At 40.4% G+C, this 16,779-nt stretch overlaps 1 protein-coding gene across 2 annotated transcripts in view; it reads right to left on the bottom strand.

The window, feature by feature from the left end:
* Nucleotides 1-2,727: 2,727 nt before the first annotated feature.
* Nucleotides 2,728-16,779, bottom strand: part of SCUBE1 (signal peptide, CUB domain and EGF like domain containing 1) — a 159,580-nt gene continuing 145,528 nt past the window's right edge. For both annotated transcript variants that reach the window (XM_064166000.1, XM_064166001.1), the window contains 9 exons: nucleotides 15,121-15,279; nucleotides 13,957-14,160; nucleotides 12,417-12,578; nucleotides 10,945-11,112; nucleotides 9,975-10,136; nucleotides 7,784-7,981; nucleotides 6,672-6,824; nucleotides 5,589-5,668; nucleotides 2,728-4,513 (listed from right to left, as the gene is read on the bottom strand). In XM_064166000.1, the coding sequence (XP_064022070.1) occupies nucleotides 4,361-4,513; nucleotides 5,589-5,668; nucleotides 6,672-6,824; nucleotides 7,784-7,981; nucleotides 9,975-10,136; nucleotides 10,945-11,112; nucleotides 12,417-12,578; nucleotides 13,957-14,160; nucleotides 15,121-15,279 (1,439 nt within the window). In that variant the 3' untranslated portion in view covers nucleotides 2,728-4,360. The remainder of the gene's footprint in view (nucleotides 4,514-5,588; nucleotides 5,669-6,671; nucleotides 6,825-7,783; nucleotides 7,982-9,974; nucleotides 10,137-10,944; nucleotides 11,113-12,416; nucleotides 12,579-13,956; nucleotides 14,161-15,120; nucleotides 15,280-16,779) is intronic.

Raw genomic sequence — 16,779 nt, 5'->3', positions numbered from 1 at the left:
CTGAAAACTCCTTGATCAAACCTTGCTTATCTAGGCTAGTCTAAAACTAAACTAAACTACACCTAGATATGGAAGACTGAATCCTGATGCTTCCCATACTCAAATGACACATACAAGCACCTTGCCAACAGAAATCACTAAGCTTTTGTGGCATGACTTAGGGCTTGATTTGCAACTTTTGATTGTTGCAGCCTCCTGCAGGTGGTGATTTTAATACCAGGTGAGAGTGTTTAGTGATGATTCGCCATTGCTTTGCTAGAAATAAGTGCAGTATTTAAAACAGGAGGAGAGGCTTAACATAAGTGCTACAGGTGCAGCTTTTAAGCATACAGGCCTTTACAAATTGAAAATGAAAAGCTCAGTTTGTGATGTAGAATTGGGCTATCACAAATGGACACTTCTTCAGCCTGCCTGTAAATACACACAAATGTGTTGTTGCACCTATGCTGCATACAACCTGTAATTCTCCAAGAACAGATACAGAACTGTATTTCTTGAATAAGTTTAAATGCAATATTTCATGTTTAGGGTAAAATCAAAAAATTTATATTCAGCAGTTCTCCCTGGGGGTGTTCAAGGCCAGGCTGAGTGAGGCCAAATCTAGTTGAGAGGTGTCCCTGCCCATGGTGGGGAGGTTGGAGTAAAGGATCTCTAAGGTCCCTTCCAACCTAAGCCATTCTATGATTATCTGATGATTCATGAAGCTTGTTCTCTTAAAGGTGGCCATATTTCTCCTTGTATAGTTTTTGATTCCCTGATCTGCCTAAGTCTTCTCCACAGAAGAAAAAACATTCCTTGTTTTCCTGGTGTTTTATAGTAGCAATATGTTCTCTAAAGACTTCTGACAACAAAGACATCCTACACCAACATTAACAAATGAAGAGCTGAGCTCACTTTCTATTTGGTGACCACCAGTTTCTGTAACTATAAATCTAGTATAAAAGTCAAAGCATTTGTAGCTTTTAGAGACTGAGGTAAAAAAATGGTGCTGTTGTACAAACCAGCTGAAATTGGTTTGGACAGACAATATATAGCACTTGTCATTACTTACTTCATTAGAAATTTACACAGCCAGGTGCATTTCTATGCAGAGCTGTGGACATTTGCTAAATATACCACATATGAAACCTCTGTATTCAGAAGCATTTCACTGGATGCTTCTGAAGGCCAAAATTATTCTCTTTCCTTCACTGCTTTCAGCAACATGAACATTTGCTACAGAAGTCCCTGAGCACCCTGTCTTGACCATGGAAGTCATGCCCTGACATGACTCCAGGAAATGCCAGCTGACACACACACACACTCTCAGGTTGTCTGTCAGGATGAGTTAGACAAAACTCTTCTTTTCTGTAGGCTAGTTTTAACTCATGGTGAGTGATTGCACAGCTAGAATATAGCTAGTACCTCCTCTAGCTCTATTGGGGTCTCACTAACACTGACCACAATTGGGACACATCCCTCTTGTAGTCACTGTCTGGCACTGGATTCTCCACGTAGCTAAGAAGCTGCTGTGATGGTTTAGCACAAGGGCTAAACTCCTTGCTACCCCAATACAAAAGTGAGGGGAAAAGTAACATACAAAACTCAGGATTGAGCTAAAGAGGTAAGATAAGAGATTAATATTACATGAGATATCATAATCACAATGCATAATTACCTTAGCTAATAATCTACAGTGCAGCCAGTGGTTTCTGGACTTGTAAGGCCATTATTTTCAGACAGAGGAAGGTTGTTTTGCTTGGCACCAGTGTCATACAGTGACATTATGTCCACACATGTGGGTTGTGAAGATGAAATTTTAGCAAGGATTTTACTCAACTCATTTCACATCATCAGGTTCCAAAGTTGAGTTCCTGAAGTTTAAAATACTAAAGATTGCTGAATTATTCTCCAGTGAGGAAGGTATTCTTCTCTCTGTCTTTCACATCTTTTTCTTCCTATCTTTCAGTAGAATGGCTGCAATCCTCACCCAACCTGATAGTTCTGAAGAACCTATCAGTCTTTGAAATACTATTTGGCTGAAGTAGTTTTTTTAAGCTATACACTTACAGACAATTGAGTGTCTAAAACAAATTTTTGCCTTTTTAAGATTTTTTTTCCCTTCTAGAAACATCTCCTGTTATGGAAAAAAAAATCCATGTAACTTTTCTTTTGTTCCAGGCATGCTCTGAGTCTAGGACTGACAAGATATTCTCCTTCAAATATCCAGCTTCATAATCCCTGATGAGTATTTATTAAAAGTAGTTTCAACATCCTCACAAAGCCCTAGGCTTAACAGCCACTTTAAAAAGGCTTTTATAGAGATGTTACATTTTGACATGAGGGTTAATATATATATATCTATATATATGTATGAAAGAGAAAGCTCATCAAAGACCTAAGATCCATGAGAGAAAAAAAAATGAGTTGTTCGAATCTACGTTGAAAGAGTTCAGGAATGGATTATTCAACAGAAATCAACTTTGTACATTTAGGCAGTACTTACTTGAACACAAGGTAAGTTAACCATACCCCTCTGTCTTTGAGAGCATGCAAGGGGTTGTTGAACTACAGGGTAGTGTGCCAGTTTGAAGCTAGCTAGAATGTTTTGGTGAGAAAAACAGGTAGATATGCAAAAAATATGCAGTGAGGCAAAACTCTGTTAGTTGTTTTCTGAAAGGAATTTTTTTCCAGGTAATAAACTTGTAGGATATAAAGGGGAAATGATCTACAAAAGGAAGTTAAAGAGGCTGAAACACTAGTAAAAAAAACTTACTGTTTGAAATTAGCTCCTGTGCCAGGAAACCACAGGAAACACAGCATCTTAATCCAGCAGTACCTGTCACTGTGAGCATGGCCTGACCGTGAGGCTGATGCCATCCTGCAGACTGCACAGTCCCAGGAGTTGATGGGCACTTCAGCTGCAAATCTGTTATTAAAGGGAGTGCAAAGGTCTCTGAGGACTGCAGGGATTGCCATCCAACTCATCTGCAAAACTGTGTCCTCCTCACCCCCACGGGAGCCTAGACCTGTCACAGATATGCTCCCAGTGTTTTATTGATGGTAGGTCCAACAAAAACTACTTAGTGAGCTTCTCTCAAGTGCCATGTCCTCAGAGGTAACTCTGTTGGTCTGCATGTAAGTGGCATCCAGGGAAGAGGCAATAGTTGACCCCTCACTGGACAGCAGTTTCATGTTAACTAATCTTTATTTTTCCTGGAATAGGATATGTTGGAAGAGATTGTAAACCACTACCCAGTATTATAAAACTCCAAAAGGCTGCAGTTTGGTGTTAATGGAAGTGACAAGCACTTGGAGAAGTCATTTAATCATCTAAACAAAGTTACAAATAGATAGGAGTAAATAGGGTGTGTGGCAGTAAAGATTTAAGCATGAATAATATTTACAGTAACTAAAGATAACATTACTAATATACCCACAAATAAAAGTGTGTATTTATATATTTATATATTGTAATTAATTAGATGACCTATTAACAGAAAGACAAACAGGACTACTACTGGTATTGGAGGTGTTCATTTCTCACCTGTCCTACTGTAAATACCTTCAGAGGGCCCAGCTGGTGCACAGTTAAAGCTGCTTCAGTGAAGTCATCGCCAGTGGCAAACCTCTTCAGTTGGAAGAGGGTAGATAAAAGCATTAGCATTTTAGGGCATGGGACTAGATTTAATGTAACTGATAAAATTATACATCTGTTGCTTTTCTTTCTTTGTTTCTTTTATTTCTTTTCATTTTCTTTTAATTTCCTTCCTTCCCTAATTTAATTTCCTCCTTTCCTTCTTTCCTTACCTTCTTCCCTTTCCTTCTTTCCTTCTTTCTCTCTTTTTACCCTTTTGCTTTCTACTTGCACGGAGGTTCCCCTAAGCCACAAATGAGAAATAACAACATTTAGATTGCTTTTTTTTTTTCTCCTCAAGATTCAAATATAAACTTCAAGTGCAAGTCACAATCCACATATTATTTATACTACATACTTCTTTCTACAATAGAACTTATCTGCAGGTAGTTTCATCAGGTTTGAATAGATTTCTTCTCTGCTTTGACAAAAAGTAGGTTTTGATGAAAAATAAAAAAGCTAGAAAGAATATTTTCTGAATCATGTACTTTCAGACTGAAAGTGCAGACACAATGTGAATCTTCAGCTAGATGCACTCAGGGATGCATCTTGTTCTTTTTTAGTGAAAATCCCACTCAGAACATTGGCTTTTAATGGTTATAGAACATTATAGGTATTTTTCCAATATACAACTGAAAACAAAGACTGCAAAGAAGAGCCTTCAAATAAGGAAATGTTTCTACTTGTGAAGAAGGACAATATTTGACAGAAATGGAAAGTGGCCCCAGATTGACTGCCACTAGACTATTTGTATGGTCGTAGAAATCTGGAGACTTTTGATCGCAGTAGCTTTATAAATGATCTTGGAAACATCTCTTTTGACTCCTGTGCTGTGTACTTGAAATAGTTCTGCGGGTGTGCCAGTACATCAAAGAGAGCTTTGATCAGTTTCTTGTCCTATGGGAGACAACATACACATTAGATGAAAATAGGGTTTGGATTTAGTGTCTGCACAGCTTTCAAAATTAGTGAACAGCAGTCGGGTTGTCCCTTCACACAATGTGATTCTGGAGTGCAAGGAAACTAATCCATGTTGCTGTGGAGTTTTACATGGATGAATATTTCTACTATGCCAGATTTTTTTGTGTGTGTGCATTCCTGTAAGGTCCCAAACTGGCTGCAGAAGTTAGGCTATTGAACTGCAGACTGCCTCTGACTGCCGTTCCAGCCTGTTTCACACTGTTGTCCAGGTCCTTCCCTCCAGGATAAGAGCGAAGGCTGCTTCTCAGTGATTCTGCAATCTTTAAGGACTTCCTCCTGTACCTTGGTAAAATCTTGATTCAGAGCCTCAAGTGAGCCTGTGCCTGACTGTATACACTGCAGCTGGGACCTGTGCAAACTCAAAACTGTAGTGAGAGAACACTGGCAGAGCTGGGGCAGGGCTGGCAAGGGGAGCTGGCTGTTCGTCAGCTCCTGTCCTTTCAGGTCGTGCATTTACATGGCTGAGTTTTACCTTCTAGGCAGCCTTTTTGGACTTTGGATTAGTTCGATGTTACAGTGACAGCCCAGCTGCCTGTCTCCACAATTCTCTCCAGTGTGTTGCTTATGGATTTGGAAAACCATTTAATCAACAGCTCACAATGCTCCATTATGGTTTTGCTGAGGCAGGACAGTGAGTTAGGTAAATACATTTTTAAATACACAGGAAATTCTGATTTAAACGCAGGCCAATGCTGAAGAAGGCTCTTCAAACACTACTGTCTTCACTCTGGCTTGACTAATTTTTCTAACATAAAATCATTTAACATACATTTCATTTAGTTCTTGATTCAGCAAAGGATGTACACAGATGCTCAGACCAGCTGATTTTGTGCTTCTCCAAATATCAGCATAAACCTCAGAAGACTTTTGATGAAGGGTCACTCTTGAGGGTTAAATATTATGACCCTATCAGGGTCCTAAGAATTATCTGGGCAAAATATTTAGTAAGGGGAATTCTTACTAAGCCTTGGATAAATCAGAATTTTTTTACCTTTAAAATTTCTTGGTGGTTCTCTGATGCATATAATCGACCATCTCGAACAATGTCTTCTATTAGTTGTTGGTAATCCTCTGAAAAAGAAGGATTCAGGTGAGTGACTATTTGTGACATCAGCTGTGAGGATAGCAGCCAGACAGTAGCTAGACCTCCTCTTCAAGACAGAGATGGGAAACTGAGTATCCATTTGATTACTCAGTGCCTCTGAAGATGCTGTAATTTAATCTATTATTAAAATTCTGGATTGTTTGAGACCAGTAATTTTGAGTAATTTGTAAAAATAATAACTTAGCCTCAAAAATTACTCCCTCCAGATAATAATACCTTATTATCTGAAATTCTAGAGGTGAAAAAAATAGGACCAGTGATATGAAATAACTGTCAATTGTTATTCATGAAGTCAGCAGCACAGACTGGAACAGATCCTCATTTTCTGCCCTGAGAACAACTGAATGACCAACTTCACACAGATTTTCTCACCATTCACAAAACTGCAGTGGTGTTTGGGAAAGAGATGGACTAACAGCTGCCAAAAGTAGCAGAGGAAAGTCTTGATTTCATTGCAAGAGGAATAACCCCAAAGTCTAAAATAGACAGTTCAATGCATAGCCTATATGACAAAGCCAGAGCGTTTTAAACAGTGGCTTTATGAAAGGATCTTTCTTGTTGCATCATTGTTTTTCTCTGTCAGAGTTGTGATTTTATTCATTGCTCATTTTCACAATTTTGTGGGTTACCAGTAGCACTTGGTGAAGGGGTTCCCTAAAATGTGCAGCAATTAATGGTATTCTCTTTAAGCACATGATAAATGACAATTAAAATGAGTTTGGTGGAATAAGGATTAAACAATTATGTAGAACTTGTCCTTAAAGGACTAGAAAAAAGTCACAGACATAAAACTAAGTAATACTTCAAAATCTTTGCAACTGGTTTTAAAGTGATTGACCAGGCTAAAAATGAGTGACATCAGGTATTGCCTCGTTCTTCACTCTCTGTTATCGGTGTAAGACTGATTCTAAAGGACAATTTTATGTAATCCAGCTACAACACAAAGCTGGAAAACAATCCCATTCTCACCATCGTAAGTCACATAGGGGACCTGAAATCCTTTGCCACTGTTTCCTTCATTTGACTTGAACTGAATCCAGAGCTTTCTTGATCTTGAGGTAAATGCAATAGGTCTCTCATAAGTCTGACAAGTTTCGTATGTAGTAATTGAAGTAGGAGAAGCTAGAAAGAAGGTTAAATGAAGAGATAATCATTATAAAATATTTTTTGCACCCTTCCTGAGCTAGAGGTTAGAAATGTCAAATTGACAAGATGATTCTCAGCATCAACCTGAGAGCAGAAGGGTTTGTTTTTGATGACAGAAAGGATGTAGTCTTCAGCTGTATATAAAGAGAACTAAGTTTTTCTACAAAGCTAATGGGAGCCCTTTTGTCCTGCATCAAGAAGCAGGCTTTGTCTGATATGCAGAGATGTCAACACAAGCCCTTAGGAATAAAGAAGTTGTGAAAATTGTTTTAGCAGACGGAATAGACTGCTTTGTCAAGTAAACCACGCTGGCACAAACAAAGCTCCAGAGGAACAATTGTGCCTTTCAGGTTTGATGCTTCTTGGAGATTTAGCAACAGAGACCCAAAGCTGGGTACCTACATAGAACTGCAGGAGGACTGCATCTCGTTGGTGTCTTAACTTTGGAAGTTGAGTTGACTTCATAATCAAAGACAAAACATATTCCTCTCCCCCACCCCCAATGAATTTGGGAAAAGGGTGGGTTTCTTGAGGGAGTCAGGGATATTGACCCATGTCACTGCCCAGATTCAGCAATAACTGCAATCTATACACTCGTGCAAAGGGTGAGTGCACAGCTGATGACACACAGATGACAGGAGACAGCTCTGCCAATACAACTTAGCACTCTGTTGACTTCTAGAGTGTTACCACGTGGTAACTGGGCCAGACAGAAGCCTGTTAACTCTTTTGTGATTCAGCCAAGTCACTTAAATAATTACTATCACTCTGTTGATTGTTACTGGTACGGTGTTCTGTTATAACTTGCTGTGCTGGTTCACTGAACAATCCTTCTAGAAACACCAGGTGGATGAAGGGAGTTGTCCCTTCAAAAGGAACTTTCCACTCTGCCAGTTTGTAATAAATATTTGTATAAGCCCTGTCTGGCCACTTACCACTTTTTCTCATTACCAAAACATCACCACATTCATCTTCAATTGGGAGGAATATCTCGGGTACAACGATAAGTATTCTCCTCTTTGGGGGTGGATTTATATTCCAAATGCATTCGACATTGGCTGGGTAGTCTCCAGGATAGTTGGGTGATTCAATGTAGCCAGTGTAATCCCCAAGTTCTCCTCCACAGTGCTGGTCTGTGTAGAAACAGAAATTAGCATTTGTGTTAGCCTGTTAGCTAATCTGAGGTGTTTTTCTAGATCTAGCAAGGCTAAACTCCTCCTGTGGCTATAGAAATACACACACTCTCCAGCTGCCTCTTTTTTTAGCATGGAAGGTCTTTAAAAGAATACTTCATCTGCAGGGCTGCTCCAGATCATCTGCAGAACCTTAATCTCTGGTGCATAAACTGATTCAGTACTTCATCCAGGTGGCTTTATTAAGTGGACATAGGTAAATAAACATGATCCCATTGTGGAGGTACTCACACTGGTTACCACTGAGACCATGCTGACGTGCAGAAAGTATTTTGGTTTAACTTCACTTGGCTTTTAACTTGCTGTAGAATGAGTCTGATGATCCTAATAGCCAACTTGATCTTGATTACAGATCTGCCTTGCTTTATTGTAGATTGAACTAGCTGATTAAGAATCCTCACTGATGGATCAGTTTTGCTCTCTGAGTTTTCCAAACTCATACTGAACTCATACTTACCATCCATGGGTTATCAAGATCATAGAATCATAGAATCAATCAGGTTGGAAGCCTCACAAAAGCCTCATTCAGTAAGTTGCTTGAGCTTGGACTCTCCAGGTCTACTCACCCAAGAAAACTAGAATATTTTGCTTAATCCAAGCCTCAAACATGCAAAGTCAGAAAATGCTTGAAAACAGGGAACATCTAAGACAGTAAAGTGACAAGGGTAGTTTTATTTCATAGGAAAATCATCAAACTTCTTCAGGTTCCTTATAAATACCTAATGTATTTGAATTAAAGGAGAAGTTATGAAGGACTTCCATGACTCATGGCACATAATCAGAATAAAATCACAGAATTAACCAGGTTGGAAAGAACCAATCTATCACCTAACCCTGCTAATTAACTAAACCATGGCACTAAGTGCCTCATCCAGTCTCCTTTTAAACACCTCCAGGGATGGTGACTCCACCATCTCCCTGGGCAGCCCATTCCAATGCCAATCACTCTTTCTGTGAAGAACTTCTTCCTAACATCCAGCCTAAACCTGCCCTGGTGCAGTCTGAGACTCCTGTTCTGTCAAGAACAAGATTTGCACATTAATAGCTAATTTAGATGACATGACCTAAGAGATGTTCTCTTAAATTAGCATGCTACAGATGAAAAAAAAAATTGCTTGCCTAAAAGAATCAGGCATTCATGGCTCGAATAAAACTGCACTGGAATCCTTTGGGGGATATTTAAAATGGTAATTGCAGGCATGAGGCTGAGTACTGCATAACAGCCTGTAAGATTTCACTGTTGTGAGAGATTACAATGGCAGGACAAGTGGCAGTAGGTGGAAGTTGAGCATGAGAAATTTCATGGAAACATGAGGGGGAATTTCTTCACTGTGAGCATGACAGAACTCTGGAACAGGCTGCCCAAGGGGTTTGTGGGGTCTCCCTCTCTGGAGGTATTCAAAACCTGCCTAGATGTGTTCCTGTGTGATCTGGTATAGGTGATCCTGCCCTGCAGGAGGGTTGGACTGGATGAGCTTTGGAGGTCCCTTCTAGCCCCTGACATTGTGTGATTCTGTGGTTACCTGGCAAGGGCATTATGCATGCCCATCTCTCAGTATTTCAGATTATCATCAAATGGCAGTTACTCTGATAGAAGACAGCAGGCTCTGCAGAGACATGGATGAAAATGCATTGCTGCAAGGCAACCTACAGGACCTGGGAAACCAAAAGTTTCTTAGCTTTGACTTGTAGCTGGCATTCTGCCAAGTTACATTAAAGCTGAAACAATGCTGTGTATCAAGTGGTCCTTTTCCTTTTGTTGCTGTTCTTTACGATTGTGTATTTGTTTTCCCAATTTTTACTGTTACCTCTGGCAGTAGGTGTACACTGGCTAGGACACAGAGGACAGTCTAGCCTGACAGAGGGAACTTTCAAGCTGCAGTTCAGATCTGAAGATATGTTTCATCTCACAAATAACATAAATGCAACTTACTTTTGCAGTGTGTAACATTAGTGGAGCCATCAAAATCTGTACTTGTGTTCCCAGGGCAGGTGATGCAGTAGTTTTGACCAAACTCGGGCTGGTATGTTCCCACAGGGCATCGGATACATCTGTGTGTTGTGGAGTTGTAGTAGTGTCCAGGAGAACAATGAACTGTAAGGCATGAGGTGTCTTATAATCAGAAAGTATAATTATTTACAGTGTAGAGAGAACTTTACCCTGGACACACCCTCCTGATCTTTGTTTTGCAATATATTTATTAGGCCATAAAAGGCCAAAAAGACCTCATTTCCCATTACAAAGGATTTTCTCACTAGAATTATGACCCAAGGGTTAGAGCTAATAAACCCTTATGGGCTAACAGCACACACTACATGTGTCTCTCACTGTATTTAATGCAGCATTTTCCAATGAGTGTGCAAACCAGCAAAGCTGATGCATATCTATCTCCACAATGAAAATGCCTTTCATAACAGTAGGAGAGATGTTTCTGTTAGTATCTGTTTGCCAGGGCTGGCCTGTTCTTCCAGTAACTATACCACTTGCAGTGGAAGTTGATATTACGACACACACAATGTGTTGAACCTTTACAGTTTCTGCCTAGCCCATGAAGAGTCAATCCTTAACTTTGCATATTATTTCTGCAGTGTTTAGCCAAAGCACTGTCTAGTGCAAGTTTTAATTCTTTCTTGACACGCATTGTGGCTGATTCACTTAGAAGCTGCAGTGCTGACTCTTTACCTGCCTGAGGTGAATTCCAGAGAAAACCATAAAGCCTCTCCAGCCTCTGCAAACTCAGGAAATTCCTTTTTTACAGATTTCTTGACCACTTAATTTAATTGCACATTGTCTTTCTATATGATGTGAGTATGTTCTGGAGCCATTTGAAATCCCTGGACATCAAAGACAAACAACAGGACAAGGAGCAAGACTATGAGCTGCAGTAAGATGTTAAATTCACCTTTTGTTTCGCAGTCCTGAAAGGAAACGGCGCCTTCGTGCTTGGTCACAAGCCCACCGCCACATGGAAAGCAGAGAGTCCTTCCTGCTTCAGGCTGGTATGTACCAAGAGGACAGACTCTGCAAGGTTTAAAACCATCTGAAGAATAGTGCCCAGGAGAACACTGCCCTAGAAATGAAAACCAACCATCTGTATTAGTGAGATGACTTTTCTGGACCAAGTGTAAAATGCACTCATAGCTAGCGATCCTCCCTTCAACTTAAAACACCTGGCACCAAGACAAAGAGAGCTGAGCAGAAAAACAGACTGTTACAACCTGCCAACAAACATTGTGAGGCAGATCCACTCTGCAAAAATAATCACGCAGGTTTTTTTCTGGTTTTGTGCAGAAGAATAATTCAAATGCAAGCCTTGAAGCAAAAGAGCCTTTTCCCCTCTAGTTAAGCTGCTTTTATCAGTGCACTATAGCTCAGGTTTTATTTTGATAATCCACATGTGTTGGATTTTGGATAAATAGAAATCAAAGATACACAAGCATTTTGAGAGTTTTCCTGTGATAGTTCCTTAATATCATAAAATCAGCAAAATCTACTCTATGTTTGGACTGGAGGCACCACAGTTATTTTGTATTCAGAGGATGGGGGAAAAGTGGCAGTTTGTCAAGTGGCATTCATTGTGCATTCACTCCAGATATTCTTAAAGAGAGCACTAATGGAAACGACATGGATGAGTTTTAAAGTTAGAACTTGTGTAGCAGGCAGGGTAGATTTCCTTCAAAGTCAAATCATGTACCTGCTATCAACAATCTTATGCCCATCTGTAATGAAATAAGGTTAAAAAAATAAACAGCAGTTGTATATTAAAGCCTTATCTTGATCAAGTTACAGTTAGAAGCACAGCTCTCCTCTGAAACCAGGTATTATCATCATTATAATCTAATGTATGTCTAATGAAGCTGAGTCAGACCTGCTGTATCACTTGCCAAAAGCAGAGCTGAAACTTGCAGTTGTTAGCTCCGGGTCCAGGCTATAGCTCCCTGCAGCAGAACTGCCTCAGAATTGTGACTGCTGCTGTGTCGATCAGGTAAACTATAGCTCATGCAAAACGTTAAATCATTCAACTCACCAGTAACAGTCCAAAGTAATCCATACCTTTGGCTCACAATATACCTGGTGAGTCCATACAAGTCGAGGTATGTCCAGATTCCATGCCTGACTTACAGCAAAGTGCTTTGCTTGGCTTGTTCCTTTCCATACCATAACTTGCATTGCTGTAGCAGGTCTCATCGTCTTGTCAGCAATGTCAATGGATGGAACAAGCCAAAACAGTTTGTTTATTGCTTTTAAGTACACAGGGATTTCTTCTGTTACCTTTACAAGACACAAGTGTGGAAGGTTCTCCTCTCTTTTAGCTTCCACGTCTCACAGGCTACATGGCAAGACCTAATCCTTCTATAATCAAAGTAAACTTGCCTCCACATTCTGACATGTTCCGGGCGCCTGCTACTCCCTGTCCATCGTTACTTGGGCAAGGCTCACAGCTGAGCTGACCTTCTGTGTCTTGGTATGTTCCCGGTGAGCAGGGAACGCACTGATTTTGTTCTCCGCTATAAAAAGTGCCCGTGCTGCAGGTAACTGAGAAAAGAAAAGGGGAATCTACATTAGGGTTTTCATTTTGATCACACTCTTTGCCTTTAGAGCAAACATATAGGGAAGGCACATCTCTTTGGTCTCAGTGTTACAGTAGTCTATGTATCACATATGTTAGCCCAGGAGCCTGCCCTGATGTAAACAATCTCCACTGCAGTCTACATCAGTTTACATCGGGGTGAGGTCCTTCTTCTATTGTTCAAGCGATGAAACAGCATTGTATTGCACTGTTTATCAGAGAGATGTTAATAAAGCTAATGTGCTCTCAAAACAGTATATTGCACTTTAATTAAAACAGATGTGCATAACATGCAGGAAATGAGGTGAAATGTTACATTTTTGGGTGAATTTTTAGGTGCATTTACATGTTGGTTTTATGGCAGATTACCAAAAGCCTGTCTCCTGAGATCAGTTCTAGAGATTTCTCTGAGGGCAATGCATGCCATGTAATATTTTATGTCTCTTAACACTCAAATACCCTAACTGGAAAGCATTTTAAATACAGACAGGAAAAAAACATGATCTTCTTGCTGCAACAGGGGACATAACTGCATTAAATGTTTTTCTCTGATGGGTATAGGTAGGATAAAATGTAAGGGATTTTAGACACTAATAGCAACAAACTTCTAAAGCAGTTTCTAAATCACTCTGCCTCTAACAGTCTCTGAGCCAACTCATTAGAGGCACTTTTCAGGTCTGCACTTAATGATATATTTTGCTTGTAAATCTCTTCGTGCCTAAAAGAGGCTGGAGTCTGCAGCGCTGAAAACTGCTGTGAGTAGGTTTCTGCTGGCACCTTGCCCTCTGCTGGCACCGTGCCCTCAGTAAAGCACTAGAGCCTGATATAATGAGAAAAGACTGGAAGAAATGAGGTGTTTGACACAAGATTGAAATAGATTTCTACAGATTCTTTTTTTTCATCTGACCTCTTGAGTGTTAAATATAAATAGATCCATGGGGCATGGCTTATTTGGTGGTGAGGAGAGTGAGAGAGGTGATACAACACTAACCACACAGCATCTAGGCAAACACCATGTTATTGCTTACAGAGCTGTAATTACATTTTTCTAAGATTCTGGGGGCAATTGGGAAGTAATTGTGAACATTGCCTCATGGCAGGCCTTGGTACTTACCAACTGACAGCATGGGACTGGATGCATATGTATGCTTTTTGACTTCTCCTGTAACACTTTAATGAATCCCTTTCACATTCTAATGAACTGTCAGTTGTCCATGCACATATGCTGAGTAATACTGACCCACATTGTCCACTGCCTCATAGATTTCCTGCCTGTCTTACCAGGGATGAGTTAGTTTTGGATTGCTTGGGGTGATACAGCTGAATAGAATTGTTGAGACTTACCACATTTTCCATCCTGCAGCACTTGCCCTGTACTGCAAGCTTCATGCCCTTCAGTAGCTTTAGCTGGCTTCTGAGCCACTTCATATTCTGTCCCAGAAAACTGAATGTAAAATTGCTGTTTATTAATAGATTTCCTCAATGTTTTGATTGCAGTTTGCAGCTTCTGCTCCATCCTTTTCCGAACACAGTCAATGTTACAGGTGTCTAGATGGGAAATGATAACAAAACTAGAAGCAATTGAGATTCATGTTTAAAAAGAGGTGCTTAACAAAAAGCTCAGCCTGCATTGCACTGTGACACCTGTTTGCTTCACTGTCTTCTCCATACACATTTTAGAAGCACCTCACTGCATTCAAAATCAGGCCTCTGAAAGGGATAAGACAATACACTGAGGTCCATCAAACGCTTTCACAGTTCAGAAGTACACAGTGAGTGAGGACATCCTATCTCCAGCATGAAAAGATCTGGTTATACTGAATGCACAGAGAGAGGGCTGCAGGAAGAATCAGTCTCACTGCTTTGTACTTTCAGGTGTGTGTCAGTCTGCTGCCACTAATGCTTCTGAATTTTCTCTGCCTATGCTTTTCTGAGTTGATTAGAGATCATTTCCACTTTTCTGACCAAAACATCTGAGTGGCACACTTGGATAGTGAGGTACTCCTTAGGGTTAAGAAACCTGCCTTTGAGAACTGATGTGTCTACAGAATTCATCCCACATTTCCTATGGCTGGATTTAATAGCATAATATTTGTGTTGCAAACCCACAAATTCTCCAGATTGTGACAAAAATGTTTGATTCTCAGATTGAAGTTTGAGCAACTCACATTTTGGAAGATACTTCATTGCAGAACTTCTACCTAATCTTTATATTCTCTGTGCATCATTTGGCACTTCTGCTGTTTAAAGAAATCAGGTTGTTAAAGTCCATGACTTAACTCCAGGCTTTAAGGAGTTTTGCTGCAAGTTCAGTCTTTGCTCCTTTGGCTTAAATTCATATCTGATTCCTTTCAATTAAATCTGAAACCTGAGCTTAGAAAGGCTATCGATTGTGGCTTGTGCTAAGTGCTTTGCATAGCAGCTTGATGAAATAGTATCAAATTGATTCTAACAATGCACTGAAGAAACTAATTCTGCTTTGTTTCCACAAACAGATCTTCCACAAACCTGAGACTTCTTCTGATTTCATCTCCACCTCGAACTCTGCGGTGATATGGGATACTTCTTTCGATGGTGACTTGCGGCCTCGGCGCTTTTTCTTAGAGGAATCACACTTGAGATTCACAAAGGTCACCTGGCAGTTGTCTGTACAAGGGAATTGGCCTCCTTTCCAGAAGAAAAGCAACACAGAAAAGAAATCAAGTCTCAAAGGAGGAAGTGACTTATCAGTGACAGGCTTCATAACATTTCACATGCACTGTTAGGCACTCCCCTCTCTGTACAGTTTTGGGTTGGCTCATTTTTCTAGTGAATACAGGAAATGAAGATACAATGTGGTGATGCACAGTGATACCTCTAATTGCCTGTCTCTTTTCTGCAGAAGGATTAGCTCTCCACAGACATTAGTTGAGACCATGTCATGGGTTGAGTTGGACCTGCTGCTATTCGTACACATCATGGCAGCTTCAAGGGGAGAGTGCTGGCTGGAGCAAAGTCTTGTGTGGCTACTAACTCAGATTGTAACATGAGATGTTTCCTATCCCAGTTGCTGCTTTCAGTTTCCAGGTTCGGGGTGTGTGTCCTTCTGCTGGAACAGTGGTGGGATGGGGAGGGGTGGGAGCTGGTTAGCATGCTGGCTTCTGCATTTGGCTGTGCTTTTTCTGCAAATAGGCTGAGGTAACCAAGCATTGTATTATCCCATTTTTTTGTAGCAAAGCATTTTATTTCAACTCTAGCTCAACCCAGAATGTTTTTCGTGTGTGTTATGTTCTCTTGCTTCAGTGTTAACCCATCACAGACCAGCCATATTATGTGCAGTTGTTTGATGGTTAACCAAAGCAAGAGTCCATTTTCATAAATTCATGAGAGTGGCAAGCCTGGGCTCTAGAAACTTCCATCTGGGATTCCATCTCTTTGTGCAGTGACAATCAGCAGATATCAAAGGTTTTAATAATCTTTGATTGGGGGATTATAAGAACATGCTGGGAGGATTTATGTGAAGGGAAATCATTGAATCCAACCTAACACTTCCAATTCCACCACTAAACCATGTTTACAAGCACCATGTCTTTAAAAACATCTACATGTCTTAAATGCCTCCATAGATGGTGACTTGCAAGAGGATACTAATCCAGCATAAAGTGAATAAATAATTGCTTTTGTAAATCTCATTTGGGAAAACTAAATGAAAGAAAAATGACATTGTTTGATTTACCTTCACACTGGCCATAGATTTTTGATTCAGGATATTTCTGCTATTAGCAATACCAGAAAAAGGATCAGCTCAATGCCTATGTGATGCCCAAAGACAGGACAAGGGGCAGTGGGTGGAAGTTGAGGCACAGGAAATTTCATGTAAACATGAGAAGGAGTTCCTTCACTGTGAGGGTGACAACACTGGAACAGGCTGCCCAGCGAGGCTGTGGAGTCTCCCTCGCTGGAGATATTCAAGACCTGCCTGTGTGTGTTCCTGTGTGATCTGGTAGAGGTGATCTCTGCAGCGGGTTTGAACTGGATGACCTTTCAAGGTCCCTTCCAGCCCCTGACATTCTGTGATTCAATTCCAAACTCATGTACTCTTGAACAAAGATATTTTCAGAGAAACTGGTCCCATTTCAGCGCTATGAGTTCCAAACCTAAGGCACTTTTCATCTGGAGTGCGAACTT

Source organism: Pogoniulus pusillus, chromosome 27 (assembly GCF_015220805.1).
Source record: "Pogoniulus pusillus isolate bPogPus1 chromosome 27, bPogPus1.pri, whole genome shotgun sequence".
NCBI lineage: Eukaryota > Metazoa > Chordata > Aves > Piciformes > Lybiidae > Pogoniulus > Pogoniulus pusillus.
Note: the sequence above shows the minus strand (reverse complement) of the source record. Positions and strands in the feature narration are given on the sequence as shown.